Source organism: Coregonus lavaretus (assembly GCF_964263955.1).
Source record: "Coregonus lavaretus genome assembly, chromosome: 4".
Classification (NCBI taxonomy): domain Eukaryota; kingdom Metazoa; phylum Chordata; class Actinopteri; order Salmoniformes; family Salmonidae; genus Coregonus; species Coregonus lavaretus.
In genome coordinates this window covers 64,335,243-64,354,812 of record NC_139991.1, presented here as the reverse complement: position 1 = coordinate 64,354,812, position 19,570 = coordinate 64,335,243, and the positions used below count along the sequence as shown (strand labels likewise).

Below are 19,570 nucleotides of genomic sequence, written 5' to 3'. Positions count from 1 at the left end.
GAATGAGAAGGCCAATCTTACAATATGACTGAGAATGCAGGGTGTAATGTGCAGCTGATCACATCATAGCCATTCCTTCAATAATTCCTTCTAACTAAGATGAACAAGTGAAAGGTAGGGCTAGGCCTACTCAACATACTCATTAGCTACAGTTCTATTCGACTCTTTCACTGATTAGTAATTATAATCTATTCATAATATCAAATCAAAATCAAATCAAATCAAATTTTATTGGCCACATGCGCCGAATACAACAGGTGCAGACATTACAGTGAAATGCTTACTTACAGCCCTTAACCAACAGTGCATTTATTTTTAATAAAAAAGTAAAATAAAACAACTACAAAAAAGAGTTGAGAAAAAAAGAGCAGAAGTAAAATAAAATAACAGTAGGGAGGCTATATATACAGGGGGGTACCGGTGCAGAGTCAATGTGCGGGGGCACCGGCTAGTTGAGCTAGTTGAAGTAATATGTACATGTGGGTAGAGTTAAAGTGACTATGCATAAATAATTAACAGAGTAGCAGCAGCGTAAAAAGATGGGGTGGGGGGTGCGGGTGGGGGGGCAGTGCAAATAGTCCGGGTAGCCATGATTAGCTGTTCAGGAGTCTTATGGCTTGGAGGTAGAAGCTGTTGAGAAGTCTTTTGGACCTAGCCTTGCTCAGTCCTCTTTTTTTTCCTGTAGTCCACAATCATCTCCTTTGTCTTGGTCACGTTGAGGGAGAGGTTGTTATCCTGGCACCACACTGCCAGGTCTCTGTCCTCCTCCCTATAGGCTGTCTCATCGTTGTCGGTGATCAGGCCTACCACTGTTGTGTCGTCTGCAAACTTAATGATGGTGTTGGAGTCGTGCCTGGCCATGCAGTCATGGGTGAACAGGGAGTACAGGAGGGGACTGAGCACGCACCCCTGAGGGGCCCCCGTGTTGAGGATCAGTGTGGCAGATGTGTTGTTACCTACCCTTACCACCTGGGGGCGGCCCGTCAGGAAGTCCAGGATCCAGTTGCAGAGGGAGGTGTTTAGTCCCAGAATCCCTAGCTTAGTGATGAGCTTTGAGGGCACTATGGTGTTTAATGCTGAGCTGTAGTCAATGAATAGCATTTTTATATAAACGCTTGCTATTCAATGTAGTCAAACGAATAATATAAGTTTTGTATTGGTGAGGGCAGGACAGCGCACTCTCTTGGTCTTTTAGTCAGAGATAGGGCCATTTCTACTGGTCCATCGGCCCCTCTCGCCGTTGCACCTCTGCCCGCACGTCACTTCCTCCAGCCTCTTTCGCTTCCATCTTGCTCACCGCGTGTGCGCGCTGCTAGTGTGCAGGTCAGTTAGGAGCTCTAAAATACCTTATTGCCTGCACTGTTTCTGCCATTCTCCAACGACACAAGGTAAACAATATCCTTGGTTATCAGACCGGTGAAAATCTTGGAGTTTGAACTCACGGGGACTTGGTAAACGAGTGTAGAGTTGGGAGGTGGAGTCTGACTCACAGGCCCCATACCAGCTAATCGAATTTAGCAATCTTTCTAACGTTGGCCAACCTGTTAGCCTGGTATCTAGCCAGCAGCGGCAAAAGGCCCGTTAACTAAATCGTTTAATATCTGGCTTTTACTTATCAGTGGTCATCGTCAATCCCTCAAATGGTTGTAGATATTTAGCAGGCGTGTCGATGGCCAAGATTGTGCATTTTATCCCCGTATTCCGCTCTTAACTTTTTCGTTTAGGTAGGTAGTTCGCGAACGTTAGTATTAGCTAACCGTTGTAACGACCTATTATTAACCAGCTAACTTGTTAGCTAGCGCCAATATCTGGACAGAAATTGGTTCATAGTCTGTCTAGCAGACAAATGACAACTAGGTAACGTTAGGTACAGTTAATCAATTTGTGATCCGTCTGTCATTAACTTACTAGGAAACATCGAATCGTTTGTTTTGGTTGCAGGTCTGTGTCTAGGAAGCGTCTAACTTTTTTATGTTCTACTTCTACCGTAATTATGTAGCTAACGTTAGCTAGTTAATGGCAGCTGCTAGATGATACTGTACTGCTCAACAGGACATACCGCAGCTTTGCCTTCTCAACCATAGTCTTGATTTACTGGTTTTGGGGTGTTTGATACTTTACGTTAACAGAACTAGTACTCACTTGCCTAGGCCTGTGCCTACCAACTTGTATTTTATGACACAATTAAGATAGCTAGGCTACATGTACTTATGTAGTGATGTTTGTAGTTAATATACTTAAATACAGGCCTAGCTAGTTAAGTGAGGCAGGGTTTGCAAACGGTTTTCAAAATGTAATGTTGGATAACCAGAAACAAAAGGACAATTATAGATGCAGTGATATAACTCAACACCTACCGTGTCTATTTCAGATGAAAGAAATAATAATGAATCAAGAAAAACTTGCCAAACTTCAGGCACAAGTCCGCATCGGCGGCAAGGTAAGAAGCTGTTCACATCAATCAATTGTTTCTTCACCGAGTGAATGTTTACACAAATATGTCAATATGAAGCTCATGTCTCACACGTGTTAAAAGATCAGGTACTTGAATCTATCTTTTCTCTTTTACAGGGCACTGCTCGCAGAAAGAAGAAGGTTGTGCACAGAACAGCAACTGCAGATGACAAGAAACTTCAGTTCTCCCTAAAGAAACTAGGAGTCAACAACATCTCTGGCATCGAAGAGGTAAGGTCTGGTCCTCTCTCCCTCTGTAACCATCCCTTTTTAAATGGATGTTGGAGTACTTTAATTGATATGAAAATTAAATTGGAACCCACTGATTTATTTGAGAGCAAAGGAGGGTTCATTTCAAGGCACACTTTAGCTAGCTGCCACCTTTAAGTCTTCAGAAAGGGAGGTGTCTATTCTTTCAGATTGTAAGTCTATAACTACGAGTAAAATCGCATAACCATTCTCGTTTCTCCTCTGTTCCTCGCAGGTGAACATGTTCACAAACCAGGGGACAGTGATCCACTTCAACAACCCCAAAGTGCAGGCCTCCCTGGCAGCCAACACCTTCACCATCACTGGCCACGCCGAGACCAAGCAGCTGACAGAGATGCTCCCCAGCATCCTCAACCAGCTGGGAGCAGACAGTCTGACTAGCCTCCGGAGACTGGCCGAGGCTCTTCCCAAACAGGGTACGTGGGGCCGAGGGAGGGAGTGAGATGGGAAGGGGGACTGGTTCTAATGGTTCAGGAGACTGGCCGAGGCTCTGCCCAAACAGGGTACGTGGGGCTGGGGGAGGTAGCCGGATGGGGAGGTAGTACTGGCCGAGGGTCTGCCCAAACAGGGTACATGTGTCTAGGGAGTGGGTAGGGTATGGATACTGGGATGTATTCACTAGGAAGCAATTGAAATGGGGAGGGACCTACCTGAATTTGTCCAATATAAACTTGTTTTCATTGCAAAATGTTTTCAGTTTGGAGTAAATGTTTTCAGTTACACTTTTTGCTACAGAAGCAGACTAATGGCTCAGGAGAGTCTGTTTTTAGGGGAAATATTGCCTGTGTTTTGGTTTTTGAAGGGCAGCACTTTTGTTGTCACTTTGTTTTTATATATTTGAGAAGGGGCATGTTTTTGTTTCAAGGCCATGCATTTTATTGACATTTCAACAGGCTTTACCTAATCTGTTTGACTTGGCCACAAGTAGTAGAGACATTGCTTTAGCGTAAGTGTGTGAGGAGGTGGATTGGTAATAAAAAACAGACAGAAATGCACAGTAGCAATCTCTGAAAGTTTTGGGATGGGGGGGATTTGAGGTAGGGCTGGAGGGTCTTGCATTGATTTTGAGCACTGGGCAGGCACTGACATTGTAATAGAAATGCCATTTGTTTAGACAGACTATTTTATATTCGTAATGATTAAGTATTGGATACAACTTACTGAAGACCAGAGGCATTTGTACATAGCTCTGCAACAGGTTCGTAACATCTCTTATTTCTTCCCCACAGCTGGAGATGGAAAAGCACCAATCGCCCCCATAGAGGAAGAGGATGATGATGTTCCAGGTGGGTCATGAACAGCCATCTCACAGTTAAGAGGTCATGATTGTTTGAGTTTACATCCCTGGTGTTACCCAAAAGTATGACTTTTCTGTTTCCATCTACGTGGGCTGGCACCCATGTCTCACTGGGCCATGGCTTCGGCGGACATGCTGTGACTTTGTGCCAAGGCCAGGCCACTGGTACTTTTCATTTGGCATTTACATAACAATGGCCAACAGTGAACTTAAACACCTTCTCACAAAGCAACTGTCTTGATGATGCAGATGTTGTTGATTCTGCTCACCACAAGTCTTAAGTGTCACACTCCTGATGGAAACACAATTACACTAGAGCTTTCATTAACATAAAACACTGACACTGGTTTGGGGTAAAGGCGTCAGCATGCTTCAGTTCGGCTGAAGGCCCAAATGAGGGTGCTCGCGTACTCCCTGAAAAGACTATCGCTTGTAAAACGAGAAAAGATCTGCAATAGTACTGCTTGTCCATTTTGAGAAGCCTCAAAATAGTCCGAATTAATCTAAGATAACTCAAGAAATCTGTCATTAAATTTGACGTTTTTGACGAGATCTTAGTCGTGGAATTTTACATCTAACTAAGATGTTTGATGCAGTATTTCTCAATGAACAAATTTGCATGAAAAATAATCCCTACTATTGACCAATCACGGACGAAGGGGCGTAAACTTCAGCTACCGATTTCGGCTTGAATCCAGGAAAAAATGTAGTGTGCCCAAACAGCTGAAAAAACCCTCACCAAAGTCCAAAACGAACAAAAACGTCTCAATGTTGTCATAACTTTTCCAAACTGTTTTGGCTGGGAAGCATGCGGATGCCTTTAGTCTTAGATTGAAGTGCCGTAATAGTGACATTGTGTGCGGAAAATATCACACCAGCCTCTTGCAGTTGATTTGATGCGATCCCACTCCCACCCTCTTGGCATGGATGAACACATCTCCAGTTATTGGTAATTTTTCCTCCTTCCTTATTTGAACGTGACCATAGGGATTGTGTAGGTATCTTCAACAATGGCTTTTTGTCCTAGACACTTGTAAGACCTTACTGTGCCCAACTCCTGAGTGGCGCAGTGGTCTAAGGCACTGCATCGCAGTGCTAACTGTGCCACTAGAGATCCTGGTTCGAATCCAGGCTCTGTCGCAGCCGGCCGCGACCGGGAGACTCATGGGCGGCGCACAATTGGCCCAGCGTCGTCTAGGGTAGGGGAGGGAATGGCCGGCAGGGATGTAGCTCAGTTGATAGAGCGTGGTGTTTGCAATGCCAGGGTTGTGGGTTCGATTCCCACGGGGGGCCAGTATAAAACAAATATGTAATCACTAACTGTAAGTCGCTCTGGATAAGAGCGTCTGCTAAATGACTAAAATGTAATGTAAATGTAATGTAAATGTCTCCACAACAACCACGTGTAGTGTTATTTATACTTTCTCCTATGTCTGTGACTACAGAATAAGTTACATCTGGGCTTGTATTTTCCCTCGGATAATAGAACCGTGGCAGGTTTGCTTACTTTTGTGACGTGAAGGGGGTCATGCTAAGGGGATCTAACAATGACTGAAGAATTGATGGTGATTGGAGTCGGGGTGGTGGGTTTAGTGTTTGAAACGTTTGTTGTTTGAGTTCTGAAAGAGCACAGTTCGCTTTTTTTGTGGAGAAAACGGGTCCAAACACATCAGGTTGCCATTACAATTACCCATGGCTTTTCCCAGGGCTCTCTTTTTCTCGTAACCCAACGTTTTCACAAATGTAACAAACAATTACTCTCATTCAGCGTAAGGAGCGGTTGAAGCCCGATGACACAGGGTTAACGGTCTATGCAGTCATGTCATTACCGGAGTTTAGTTTCCCTATGTGTCCCCCCCCCACACACACACTTAAAATTATATTCAGACCTTTAGAATTGTTTCCATTATAACTCTCGACCCCTCAGCCAAATATGAACCGGACAGATTTATCAGATTATTGAACAAATGGGACCCTCCTTTTGATCCTCAGTGCCATGATTTTTACAGCTGTTTTCTGGTGTTCTGTGGGGCTCCCTCTTGCAGAGCGAGACTCGTTCTCAGAGTGTAGAGGGAGAGCTGATGGGGGGGTTTACATTTTAGTCATTTAGCAGACGCTCTTATCCAGAGCGATTTACAGTTAGTGAGTGCATTTTTTTAGGAGTATAAATTATACCTGGGATCATGTTTCAGATAAACACTTAATTTTTCCTTAAGTGGACTGAGACCAGTAGAAAGACAGATGGAGGCATGTATGTTTGGAGAGAGTACTGCCTGTGTCTTACCCTGACTGACATGTAACTTACTGACCGTTGGCTTGTTGTTTCAGATTTGGTGGAGAATTTTGACGAGGCTTCCAAGGATGAGGCAAACTAAAGGAAACAACCGACCTTCAGGAGAGTCTCAACAGGACTTGACTAGGCCGTGGGGGTGGGGTGGGCACAAGGCGTTATTTTTTCTTTCTTGCCACCCGATTCTCCAAATGCTATTTTGTGCACTGGTGTCCGTGTCCAGTTTGAGAGTCAGTGAGAGATTGTATGTACGTTACTGTACGTCCCTCTTAGGTTCGAGGTCTTCTCTTCAGCAGTTTCCTCCATGTTACTGAACCTGATTTCTTTGCAGTCTTACTGAAACCATAATATCTGGAATAAACATTTTGCTATTGTCAACTAAGAGAATATTGGCGTTTTATCTGATTACTTGAAATAAGGGGACAAAGGTGGTTCCGCTTATCAGTTGTGTATTTTAAACTAACATAAATCTGCCTCTGTACCTTTTTAGTTGCGCCCTAAAGCCAGGATTCGATCTAAGGCATGCTATAGAGCAGCACACTGGACAGACGACAATGTGACCTTTTAAAGATTAATAATATAATTTATGCTTGAGCCGACATGGTTTATTCTTGACCGTGAATGCTATCTTGGCGAATGTTGGGGAAATTACACTACATGGCCAAAAGTATGTGACTATTTCAGCAACACCCGTTGCTAACAGGTATATAAAATTGAGCACACAGCTATGCAATCTCCATAGACAAACATTGGCAGTAGAATATTCCATTTTATTTGGAATGGCAAGCCAGACAAAATTAAACGGGCCTATTTATATAATGAATATGAATTCTGAGGACAGAAATTATTAAAGCATTAGACCTATCACTAAAAGCTTCAGTCATACAAAAGTTATACTTAAATCCGAACTGGTTCTCTAGCAAATTAGTAAGATTGTCTCACCCTATGTTCAAGAACAGCCCTTTTCCCTTTATTCAGATTACAACCACTCACTTTCAGTGATTTGAAAAGGAAATCATCTCCCAAATATCACTATTTCTAAAACAAGCCATAGAAAGTTGATTTCAATTGAAACCTCCAGAAACGACAGAACAAATAATGCAGCAAATATTGTGGTTAAACTCAAATATACTAATTGACAAAAAAATAATATTTTTTTTTGACAATGTTTAAAAAATGTATAATCTTTGTAAATGATATCATCGGTAGGACTGGTGGAGTTATGTCACACATGCAGCTAACAAAAACATATGGAAATGTCTGCTCTACCCAAAATTACAACCAAATAATTGCAGCCTTACCGCAAAAATGGAAGAGGAAAGTGGAAGGGGGAGAAAGTAAGGAACTTGTCTGTCTGCCTTGCATTAAAGAACATAATTGGTTAAAGAAAACTGTGATAAATAAAAAAGAATACCAGTTTAATTTAAGGACCAAAGGATTGACAGCCGTCTCATACAAATTGCAAAATAGTTGGGAAGACTTTTGACGTACCGATCCCATGGCATAGTGTTTATGAACTGATACACAAAACGACACCGGTTCAAAATTTAGAATCTTTCAATTTAAATTATTATATAAAAAGTCTTGCTACCAATAGAATGTTATTTATATGGGGGATACAATCTTCCCAGCTCTGCAGATTTTGCTGCGAAGAGACAGAATCATTAGATCATTTGTTTTGGTACTGTCCATTTGTAGCTTGTTTTTGGACACAGGTCCAGGAATGGCTAAAGGATTGCAATATTTACCTGGAGCTAACCTTGCAGATAGCATTACTGGGTGATCTAAAAAGTCATAGTCAATCGATCAATAATATAATACTTTTAGCAAAAATGTTTATTTTCAATTTACAATCTGTAGAAACAATGAGAATAAAGGTTCAGAACTTTTGTAAAACATCACAGTACAGTTGAAAAATATATGGCAAATATAAATCCTATATGGATGGTGTTAAGAGAGAGATTGGTGGTGTAGAATGGAGTTGAAGGATAACAACTAACAAATAATAACAAGATGACTAATAATGTAAGCATACTGTGTCCATAATAAGTATATAGGTTGTAGGTTGGGAGCTTTTGTGAAAGAGCACAGTTAAAAAGATATGGCATATAGAAGCAAACCGGATGGACATCATGAAAATGATCGGAGAGGTTGAGCGTGGAAGTTCAGGAGAAAAAACTAACAAAATATAATTATTGTAAAATTGGCTGTGTCCATAAAATGTATATAGTAAGTATAAGCTGGAAGTAGAGGCCTAAGCATTATTGTTCACTAGTTTACTCCAATTAGGGAAAGGGTGGTGGGGTTGGAATGTACTAAAGGGGAATATATATATTTTTTAAAGGATATGTATATGTGTATATATGCAGACAATTACCTTCATGGAAGTTACAATCTATCTGCAATATTAAGCTGATCTACCCCCTAAAAAAAAATATATATATAGGCAGTAGAATGGCCCGTACTGAAGAGCTCAGTGACTTTAAACATGGCACTGTCATAAGATGCCACCTTTCCAACAAGTCAGTTCGTCAAATTCTGCCCTGCTACATTTACATTTACGTCATTTAGCAGACGCTCTTATCCAGAGCGACTTACAGTTAGTGCATACATTATTCATTTTTATTTTCATACTGGCCCCCCGTGGGAATCGAACCCACAAGCAAGCGCCATGCTCTACCAACTGAGCTACACGGGGCCTTCCCAGAAGAGTGGAGGCTGTTACAGCAGCAAAGGGGGGACCAACTCCATATTAATGCCCATGATTTTGAAATGGGATGTTCGACGAGCAGGGGTCCACATTTAGCCATGTAGTGTACCTTCAAAAGGCCCTTTGTCATCTGTCCAAATGACTTGTACAAATACATGGGGCATCTGTGCACTACACTTGGTGAAAGTGATAATCCACCCCAAACCACTAATTCGTATGATTAATAGTGTTAAATACCACTGTGAAAACATTTTTTTTTTCGTGAAATGTTTAATTTTGTCGTTATTATATTGGTAGCAACAAAGTCGTAGAAATCTTTTGCAGCTCAAGTCGACTACAAAACCCTCAATGCATTGCTCTCTCTCTGGGGTGGCTACCTAGCTAATGTAGCTACACTCTATAATACCAAAATCAATATCAGCATGTTATGTAGCTAGCTAGCTAGATGGCTGTATAATCGCCTAAACAAATTTAGGAGTATCTAAAGAGTTCAATTTACAGTTTGTCTCTGGCCAGACTGAGTGCAGAGTACGTTGCTATGGCAACAACGGTCCATTTACACTTTTCCCACAGCGCGCATTGCGAGATTGTACTTGAAGGAGAAACTAAATAGAATCATTTAGGACAGTTTAGATTGAGCACATCTAAGCGTAATATATAGTTTGTCATGATATAAACGGATGGGTGTGTTCTAGACAAATATGCCCATACCATATATTGACTGATTTTACGATCTGGAGTGCAGGTAATTGTTTTATAAGCGTTATGAAATGTAATAGCCACAGAGTTTGTAAACCCAGAGGCGCAACATCACGAGACTTCCGGGAACGCTTGTCAAGCAGACCAGTCCGGGGTTTGAGAAGTCAATGAGAGAATTGAAACATTCTTCCTTAGTTAATTTTCTCAATCTGAAGCAGAACCTAGATTCGAGACAATGTCTTAAGTATTTAAACATGTTATTACTCCAACCTCGGTAAAGTGACAAACTGACATGTTTTAATTTTCGTAAAAAACAACTTTATGTCGAAGGAGATGGCAGCTCTGCTTTTAGCTCCTAAGCAACTTTGTTTTGTTAGATACTACTGCACTGTTGGAGCTAGGAACACAAGCATTTCGCTACACCCGCAATAACATCTGCAAAATATGTGCATGTGGCCAATAAAATTAGATTTGAGTGCCTTTGACTTGATGGCGGGCACATGCGCGAGGGGACCACCCAATGACGTATTTCTGCGCATGCGCTTAGCTAGCCCAACAACTACAGGTGGTATCCAGGATTTTATTGGAGAAGCAGTTTCTGCTCATCTTCTTACTGTACTGTCTTTGTTGTAGCAATGACGCGTTCCTACACAATTTCCTGATTTCACACACAGACCACTTAGAAGTTAAATCATGGGGAAAGTTATTTTACCCACTGATAGGAACATAGGCTTTCACCAAATTGACAGGAGTTTTATGATTTTTATTTATGGGGGTGGATTATCCTTCTTAAGATGGTTTACAATGTTAATGAAAACAGTGATTTAAAAACAAGTGTTTATTTACAATAACAAAAAAGCAGCACCAGCAATATTTTGAACACTTATGTACCCTTGGATGGTATGTTAAAGACCCAGTGCAGGCAGAAACATGATTTTCCTATGTTTTGTATATCTTTCCACATTGAGGTTGGAATAATACTGTGTAAATGATGCCATTTTCGTGTAAGAGTTGTTTGAAAAGACTGTCTGAAATTTCAGCCTGTTTTGGTGGGATGGAGTTTTGGCCTGCCTGGTGACATCACCAGGCGGTAAATCCGTTAATAGACCAATAAGAAAGAGTTCCAAACCCCTCTGCCACTAACAGCTAGTTTTCCCCTCCCCACTTAGACCACTCCCAGACAGTCCTAGCAAAATTCTTGCTTGAGAAATTGCTCTCGTTAAGAAGCTATTTGTTTATTTATTACCATTTTGATTGAAAACAACCTACTTCCTCCAATGTAAGTCAGTCAGTCATAAACATACACAAAAACATAACTTTTTTTCTAAACAATCAATTAGATCTACTTAATTTCATCACAACGTTATAGTGTTTACCCGTTTCTTGAGCAGAATTCTCAAATGAAAAGTGTGAACTTATATCTTAAACTTTCACAAACATCTCCCATTGATATCGATGCACAATTAGAGCAGACGTTTGGGTTTATGCACTACTTTCTACATTAGCATTTGGCTCAAAACGTATTTACATTGTAACAAACTAAACTCCTAAAGAAAAGGGCGTCTACCCAAAACGGAGGCCTGAAACATACACATTTGAGTTGCGTGTCTCCATAAATACTCACACATGCTTCATCAAAACCATTCACACCTGAGCTTCACCCTAACAGATAAGACAGTCTCAAACATGCTACACGATTGTCCTCAGACATATTTCTTTCTTCATTATGGTGTCCACTGTATTTCCATTCACAGGCAGTCCTTCCTCCTCTTGTCCCCCAGGTTAGTGGGTCACTCTCTGATCCCCATCAGCAGCTTCAGTAGGTGGGCCTCCATCACCTGTTGGACTGGTCAGAGAAGAGAGACATGTTTCAGCCATAGCCTACAACTGCACAGAGATATCATGCAAAATTGAGGTTTTGGAAGTTTTTATATATTTTTTTAAAGCAAAAATCTGAAAGTTTGAGTATTGAGCAAACATCTAAAAGGCAAGTATCTGGTAGGGTTCATTAAAGGTAAATAGGAATGCTAGTTAGTTAAAGCTATCCTCAAGCTGAGAAAATATAATTTAATTACAGCTCCGAAATGCCGGCATTTTAAACATTAAATCCCTGTTCATACCATAGGACAAACATCCAAGCTCCGAAATGCCGGTATTTTAAACATTAAATCCCTGTTTTTACCATAGGACAAACATCCAAGCTTCGAAATGCCGGCATTTTAAACATTAAATCCCTGTTCATACCATAGGACAAACATCCAAGTCATGAAATCATTACAGCTACTGGGCTTATTTTGTGCATGTCTATCCTTGACATACACAGCACCATAACAAGTTTACTTCCTGTTTTAACTCTGATCCTAGTCCGGCCTAGTGGAACCAGTGGAACCGACTGTTAGAATCAGAGGAGATCCTGCTAAGATGGCCACATTTGCATAGTTGTATCAAAACACAGAAATCTGATTGCGTAAGATGGGATGTGGGTGGGAAGGACAGGGATTACTGTTACACATGGACTAGAAGGAACTCTTTCACCAAATACCCTTGTATTTCTTTAAACATATTCCAAGATAGCTAGTGGGTAATAGAGTAATATCTTTATGAAAGTAGATCGGGCATAAGACAAATAAAGAAATGCTATATTTCCGCTTTATGTATGTATGCCTAGACTACAACACATTATGTATTTATCCCTACACTACAATACTTTATGTATGTATGCCTAGACTACAATACCTCTTTAGTCATGATATTTAAACATGTTCTTCATGATGAGAAGTATATAGCCTAAATATGATATGTATGAGATGCATTTTTGTATACCATTCCTATGGCCCATTGCCACAGCCATATCCATAGCGTTGAAGCCAGAGTCAGACTCAATGGTGGGGTCGGCACCACTTTCTGTGACAGGAAAAGATGGAAGATGTCAGATTACAGACCAGTCTGGATCAAAACACAGCCTAAATATAAGCAACATATCTCATCAAAATCATCAGCGCAGACCAAGCTTTTTACAACACAACATATTGACTCAGTTAATAAAAGTCAGAGAATCATCATTCATCTAGAAAGTGACAGTTGCCACCAATGTTGTTGGTTAGTACAGTAAGTCTGCTGAATGGAAGGTCAGTCAGTCAGGGTTTCATTTCCTCCTGTACAGGCTCGCTCCGTCCGTCCGTCCGTCAGTCAGTCAGTCAGTTCTTACCTAGGAGAATTTCCACACAACGCAAATGGTTTCCATGGACGGCGTAGAGCACGGGAACCCCTCCGTTCTGAAACCGCAAGAAGAGTGACAATCTTCAACAGGAACAAATGTTGCTCTATGATTGGTTCGATATACTGTACATTAAATTAAGCCATACAGATGAAAATCCTGATGTGACATTCCTACCCAGTCATATTCATTGACATCCACCCCACAATCAATGAGCATCTTCACGATGTCTGTGTATCCCTTACTGCAGGCCAGAGACAGAGCACTCTCTCTGCCTTTAGCCAACAGGTTGGGGTCCGCTCCCTAAAGGAAGAGGACATGGAAGAGACCATTGGTGAGAAAATTAAATTAAAAGCATCTGGTCTAAACGTCTTCAACAATACATATACTGTATACAGTATGTTAATATTATTTGTGGTGTTTTCCTGTCTTATGTACTATGTGCATTTTAGGTAACAGTATGACGGTATGTTACTGCATATCTCTGAAATAAAGTCATTTGCTGGGTTGTTACACTATATGACCAAAAGTATGTGGACACCTGCTCGCCGAACATCTCATTCCAAAATCATGGGCATTAATATGGAGTTGGTCTCTCAGTTACGAACTGACTTGTAAAGGTGGCATCCTATGACGGTGCCACGTTGAAAGTCACTGAGCTCTTCGGTAAGGCCATTCTACTGCCAATGTTTGTCAATGGAGATTGCATGGCTGTGTGCTCGATGTTATACACCTGTCAGCAACAGGTGTGGCTGAAATAGCCGAATCCACTAATTTGAAGGGATGTCCACATACTTTTGTATATATAGTGTATGTCTCAACATGTCATTGTTCTTACGTTCTGGAGCAGGAACTCTACGACTGCTATCTGTCCGTGTGCTGCAGCCCACATCAGGGGGGTGAAGCCTTCCTCATCCTGCAGATTAATCACTGTCTCTACAGCCATACAAACAACAACATCAAAGCGGTCAATAACACGTTTCTAGTCAACCAGTGAAGCCCTTTATAGACATTCTTGACTACATATTATTTGTATCTTACCAACTGTTAATTATGTGACTGTTCATGGTTGTAAGGAGCCCAACAGCATCAATATAACATTAACAAACAGACATAAATACAACTGAGGGACATCGTCACCTTGTTCAATCCTGCTGGCCAAGAACACCATTTCTCCTTGTGCTGCCAGCTGGTGAATGGACAGGGCTGGAAAGAAGGCATAAGTCACAGGTCAGAGGTCAAGCAGCCATCAGTCAATGTTAGAGTCAGGTACGTTTTGTGTTCTATTCTATGTTTAAGAGGCTAAGTGATGTGTGACAAATGTAGGATGGACGCCGTCATATAGCTGCCCTCTGCTCCAACCTCTGTAAGTGTAATTGTGTATGTGTGTATTTCGGAGGGTTTGGAATAAAGCAGAGGACAAGTTTCTATTGGAAATCTGTGTACATTGGACAATAAAGCAAGCCTCTTCTTCTGTAGTTTAGGATGAGCTCAGGTACTTACAGTGGACCAAAAGAGGAGTGGAGGACACCTCGTTGCCGCGGTGCTTGTTGGTGAGTGTTGTCGACTGTTTGATAGGGGAGAAGTGTTTGGTGGTGGATGGGGTGTAAACATGACGCACTTGTATCCCTGGTGAGGGCGACGTCTGAATATTACACTCGGCTGAAAGAGGCAAAAGAGATATAGCATCAACCATCAGCTCAGCTCAATTGAGGAGCAAAATACCTCCTCTGATTCTCTGGGGTCAAATAAGGAAATCACATTGTAATACTAATAAGGAGTGCGTCAACACTTGGTAGTCAGTTGGTACCTTTAAATAAAACAGATGCCACCTCCAAGTCGGAGTTGACCTGGTCCTGGATGTTTTTGCTGTCCTCCTCGTTGAGCGACTTGACGAACCTCGAGCACACGTTCATATCGAAGCGGTTGGGAAGGATGAACTTGATCCCCATGGCCACGTTCTGTGCACCTGTGTCGTCTGCACTCCCACCCGGGTGTTCCGACTTGATGCTGCTCATATCTGGCATCACACATATCCCCTCCATCTCCTCGGAGACCGAACTGGTCCTACCTGCTACAGAACCTGTGTCCATGACTGAGCAGTGACACAGAGAGTCAGAGGGTCACCTCTGTGCTTGGAAGGATGTAATGCGGTCTATCCAGTGTCCAATAAAAGAAGAGAAGTCAGTGAAAGCCTAGAATGGATACAAAAGCAACATCAGAATGTGGTAACGTTAGTTCAAGTTAGTGTGTGCCAATGTCATCAATTTAAGTGTGCAAAGCTGATGGCATTTTTTGATGATTCTCTTTTGTAAAAATTATACTCATATATATACAGTGGGGAGAACAAGTATTTGATACACTGCCGATTTTGCAGGTTTTCCAACTTACAAAGCATGTAGAGGTCTGTAATTTTTATCATAGGTACACTTCAACGGTGAGAGACAGAATCTAAAACAAAAATCCAGAAAATCACATTGTATGAATTTTAAGTAATTAATTTGCATTTTATTGCATGACATAAGTATTTGATACATCAGAAAAGCAGAACTTAATATTTGGTACAGAAACCTTTGTTTGCAATTACAGAGATCATACGTTTCCTGTAGGTCTTGACCAGGTTTGCACACACTGCAGCAGGGATTTTGGCCCACTCATCCATACAGACCTTCTCCAGATCCTTCAGGTTTCGGGGCTGTCGCTGGGCAATACGGACTTTCAGCTCCCTCCAAAGATTTTCTATTGGGTTCAGGTCTGGAGACTGGCTAGGCCACTCCAGGACCTTGAGATGCTTCTTACGGAGCCACTCCTTAGTTGCCCTGGCTGTGTGTTTCGGGTCGTTGTCATGCTGGAAGACCCAGCCATGACCCATCTTCAATGCTCTTACTGAGGGAAGGAGGTTGTTGGCCAAGATCTCGCGATACATGGCCCCATCCATCCTCCCCTCAATACGGTGCAGTCGTCCTGTCCCCTTTGCAGAAAAGCATCCCCAAAGAATGATGTTTCCACCTCCATGCTTCACGGTTGGGATGGTGTTCTTGGGGTTGTACTCATCCTTCTTCTTCCTCCAAACACAGCGAGTGGAGTTTAGACCAAAAAGCTATATTTTTGTCTCATCAGACCACATGACCTTCTCCCATTCCTCCTCTGGATCATCCAGATGGTCATTGGCAAACTTCAGACGAGCCTGGACATGCGCTGGCTTGAGCAGGGGGACCTTGCGTGCACTGCAGGATTTTAATCCATGACGGCGTAGTGTGTTACTAATGGTTTTCTTTGAGACTGTGGTCCCAGCTCTCTTCAGGTCATTAACCAGGTCCTGCCGTGTAATTCTGGGCTGATCCCTCACCTTCCTCATGATCATTGATGCCCCACGAGGTGAGATCTTGCATGGAGCCCCAGACCGAGGGTGATTGACCATCATCTTGAACTTCTTCCATTTTCTAATAATTGCGCCAACAGTTGTTGCCTTCTCACCAGGCTGCTTGCCTATTGTCCTGTAGCCCATCCCAGCCTTATGCAGGTCTACAATTTTATCCCTGATGTCCTTACACAGCTCTCTGGTCTTGGCCATTGTGGAGAGGTTGGAGTCTGTTTGATTGAGTGTGTGGACAGGTGTCTTTTATACAGGTAACGAGTTCAAACAGGTGCAGTTAATACAGGTAATGATTGGAGAACAGGAGGGCTTCTTAAAGAAAAACTAACAGGTCTGTGAGAGACGGAATTCTTACTGGTTGGTAGGTGATCAAATACTTATGTCATGCAATAAAATGCAAATTAATTACTTAAAAATCATACAATGTGATTTTCTGGATTTTTGTTTTAGATTCCGTCTCTCAGAGTTGAAGTGTACCTATGATAAAAATTACAGACCTCCACATGCTTTGTAAGTAGGAAAACCTGCAAAATCGGCAGTGTATCAAATACTTGTTCTCCCCACTGTATATATATATACAGTGAGGGAAAAAAGTATTTGATCCCCTGCTGATTTTGTATGTTTGCCTACTGACAAAGACATGATCAGTCTATAATTTTAATGGTAGGTTTATTTGAACAGTGAGAGACAGAATAACAACAACAAAATCCAGAAAAATGCATGTCAAAAATGTTATAAATTGATTTGCATTTTAATGAGGGAAATAAGTATTTGACCCCCTCTCAATCAGAAAGATTTCTGGCTCCCAGGTGTCTTTTATACAGGTAACGAGCTGAGATTAGGAGCACACTCTTAAAGGGAGTGCTCCTAATCTCAGCTTGTTACCTGTAGAAAAGACACCTGTCCACAGAAGCAATCAATCAATCAGATTCCAAACTCTCCACCATGGCCAAGACCAAAGAGCTCTCCAAGGATGTCAGGGACAAGATTGTAGACCTACACAAGGCTGGAATGGGCTACAAGACCATTGCCAAGCAGCTTGGTGAGAAGGTGACAACAGTTGGTGCGATTATTCGCAAATGGAAGAAACACAAAATAACTGTCAATCTCCCTCGGCCTGGGGCTCCATGCAAGATCTCACCTCGTGGAGTTGCAATGATCATGAGAATGGTGAGGAATCAGCCCAGAACTACACGGGAGGATATTGTCAATGATCTCAAGGCAGCTGGGACCATAGTCACCAAGAAAACAATTGGTAACACACTACGCCGTGAAGGACTGAAATCCTGCAGTGCCCGCAAGGTCACCCTGCTCAAGAAAGCACATATACAGGCCCGTCTGAAGTTTGCCAATGAACATCTGAATGATTCAGAGGAGAACTGTCTGAATGTGTTGTGGTCAGATGAGACCAAAATCGAGCTCTTTGGCATCAACTCATCTCGCCATGTTTGGAGGAGGAGGAATGCTGCCTATGACCCCAAGAACACCATCCCCACCGTCAAACATGGAGGTGGAAACATTATGCTTTGGGGGTGTTTTTCTGCTAAGGGGACAGGACAACTTCACTGCATCAAAGGGACGATGGACGGCGCCATGTACCGTCAAATCTTGGGTGAGAACCTCCTTCCCTCAGCCAGGGCATTGAAAATGGGTCGTGGATGGGTATTCCAGCATGACAATGACCCAAAACACACGCCCACGGCAACAACGGAGTGGCTCAAGAAGAAGCACATTAAGGTCCTGGAGTGGCCTAGCCAGTCTCCAGACCTTAATCCCACAGAAAATCTGTGGAGGGAGCTGAAGGTTCGAGTTGCCAAACGTCAGCCTCGAAACCTTAATGACTTGGAGAAGATCTGCAAAGAGGAGTGGGACAAAATCCCTCCTGAGATGTGTGCAAACCTGGTGGCCAGCTACAAGAAACGTAGGGTTTTACAAGTACTAAGTCATGTTTTGCAGAGGGGTCAAATACTTATTTCCCTCATTAAAATGCAAATCAATTTATAACATTTTTGACATGCGTTTTTCTGGATTTTTTTGTTGTTATTCTGTCTCTCACTGTTCAAATAAACCTACCATTAAAATTATGGACTGATCATGTCTTTGTCAGTGGGCAAACGTACAAAATCAGCAGGGGATCAAATACTTTTTTCCCTGACTGTATGTATATATATATATACTACGCCGAACATGACTTACTACTGTCTATTTGCTGACAAGGATCATTCCTAAATAACAACATGCATGCAAAAACACAAGTTCGAAGGCTTGTGTTCCACATCAGTTGAGACTAGCATTGTCTATGCAACTTGCTAGTTTTAAAAGCGCTAGCTAACTAATTCTTAGTTAAATTCTTGAACCTACTACCAAATTCTGTCTGACTTACCATTACTGATAGTTAGCTAATACTTCTAAGGAAATAATAAAGACGAAACCGAACGGTCTAGCTAACGTTATTGTTAGCTAGCCCGAGATAGGCCCTCTCTCTTGGGTGAACGAGAGCTAGCTAGCTAACCAAGTCAGAAATACTTTAGTCTTTCTGGCTTAGTGTTAGCTAGCTAGCATGGTTAGCTAGCTAGCAAACAGACCCAACAGAATCCCCTACAAGCAAACTAACGTACTGATTACAAGCACAACTAAAACCGTAGTAAGGTTAAGTGAGACACATTAATAATAGATAATGATTTCTTACTTAGTAACACAATTTGTGTAATGTTCACCGGTGTTGCAAGGATTTGAAATCTGTCTTTGTGCTTGTTTTGATGTTTCTCGCGCATGAGCAGTTGCTTCAGATCAATGTTTTTTGCTCCATATGTGGCATATTCAATTGTAAAGGTATGGGTGAACGATACTATTATGAAAAAAATTATTTATTCTAATGAAATCCCTTTTTTACATATAGAGATCTTTGTATTTGAGCTAACTTTAATTAATGGTAATGTAATTAATTGATTAATCAGTTATTCATTAGTTATTCATTAATTACACTAAAATAATAAACAAGCCTCTAAATTAGATCTCTTTTTAGTCCATAGTCTGGTTGTGTATGTAGAATATTGATATTTCCAAAAGGCCCTATGTAGGCCTAGGCATCAAAATCGTTGAGGCCTTGGGGACCTGTGTTTTACCTGTGTGTCAGCTCCATAAACCTAGTCAGGTTGAATTAAAGTTTTACCGTGGCATTTTGCAATGTTTGTTTAATTCCCTTTTATTACGAAATGTAGAATAATAGATTGGGCTACACTCACTCTGGTTACACT

General features: G+C 41.7%; 2 protein-coding genes across 8 annotated transcripts; one reads left to right on the top strand and one right to left on the bottom strand.

Moving 5' to 3' along the window:
* Positions 1–1,041: 1,041 nt before the first annotated feature.
* LOC311128169 (transcription factor BTF3) lies at positions 1,042–6,698 on the top strand. Of its 3 annotated transcripts, none has more exons than XM_084160160.1 (6): positions 1,042–1,323; positions 2,372–2,440; positions 2,572–2,685; positions 2,939–3,140; positions 3,954–4,010; positions 6,350–6,698. In XM_084160160.1, the coding sequence occupies exons 2-6, from the start codon at positions 2,372–2,374 to the stop codon at positions 6,394–6,396; spliced, it is 489 nt and encodes a 162-aa protein (XP_084016286.1). In that variant the 5' UTR covers positions 1,042–1,323; the 3' UTR covers positions 6,397–6,698. The 3 variants fall into 3 exon arrangements, with proteins under 3 accessions (XP_084016286.1, XP_084016284.1, XP_084016285.1); XM_084160158.1 differs by having other exon boundaries at positions 1,042–1,388; XM_084160159.1 differs by lacking the exon at positions 1,042–1,323 and adding an exon at positions 1,547–1,724.
* A 3,764-nt stretch (positions 6,699–10,462) lies between these two features.
* LOC311128168 (ankyrin repeat family A protein 2-like) lies at positions 10,463–19,087 on the bottom strand. 5 transcript variants are annotated; one of them, XR_014613195.1, is made up of 10 exons: positions 19,003–19,079; positions 14,748–15,132; positions 14,441–14,599; positions 14,078–14,143; positions 13,776–13,873; positions 13,115–13,240; positions 12,929–12,995; positions 12,544–12,624; positions 10,829–11,566; positions 10,463–10,787 (listed from the first exon to the last, which is right to left on the bottom strand). XR_014613195.1 is itself a non-coding variant. In XM_084160155.1 (10 exons), the coding sequence occupies exons 3-10, from the start codon at positions 15,028–15,030 to the stop codon at positions 11,511–11,513; spliced, it is 936 nt and encodes a 311-aa protein (XP_084016281.1). In that variant the 5' UTR covers positions 15,031–15,132; positions 15,329–15,388; positions 19,003–19,087; the 3' UTR covers positions 10,463–11,510. The 5 variants fall into 5 exon arrangements, 4 of the variants coding, with proteins under 4 accessions (XP_084016281.1, XP_084016282.1, XP_084016280.1 ...); XM_084160155.1 differs by adding an exon at positions 15,329–15,388 and having other exon boundaries at positions 10,463–11,566; positions 19,003–19,087; XM_084160156.1 differs by adding an exon at positions 15,329–15,388 and having other exon boundaries at positions 10,463–11,566; positions 14,748–15,092; positions 19,003–19,083.
* Positions 19,088–19,570: the final 483 nt, after the last annotated feature.

Coding starts and splice junctions, on each gene's coding strand:
- LOC311128168 (XM_084160155.1), bottom strand. CDS start 15,030: ATGGACACAGGTTCTGTAGCAGGTAGGACCAGTTCGGTCTCCGAGGAG. Junction 13,874..14,077: donor GGCCAGCAGGATTGAACAAG/GTGACGATGTCC, acceptor GTATGGCTGTAG/AGACAGTGATTAATCTGCAG. Junction 12,625..12,928: donor TTGTGTGGAAATTCTCCTAG/GTAAGAACTGAC, acceptor TTCCTGTCACAG/AAAGTGGTGCCGACCCCACC.
- LOC311128169 (XM_084160160.1), top strand. CDS start 2,372: ATGAAAGAAATAATAATGAATCAAGAAAAACTTGCCAAACTTCAGGCA. Junction 2,441..2,571: donor AAGTCCGCATCGGCGGCAAG/GTAAGAAGCTGT, acceptor TCTCTTTTACAG/GGCACTGCTCGCAGAAAGAA. Junction 2,686..2,938: donor ACATCTCTGGCATCGAAGAG/GTAAGGTCTGGT, acceptor TGTTCCTCGCAG/GTGAACATGTTCACAAACCA.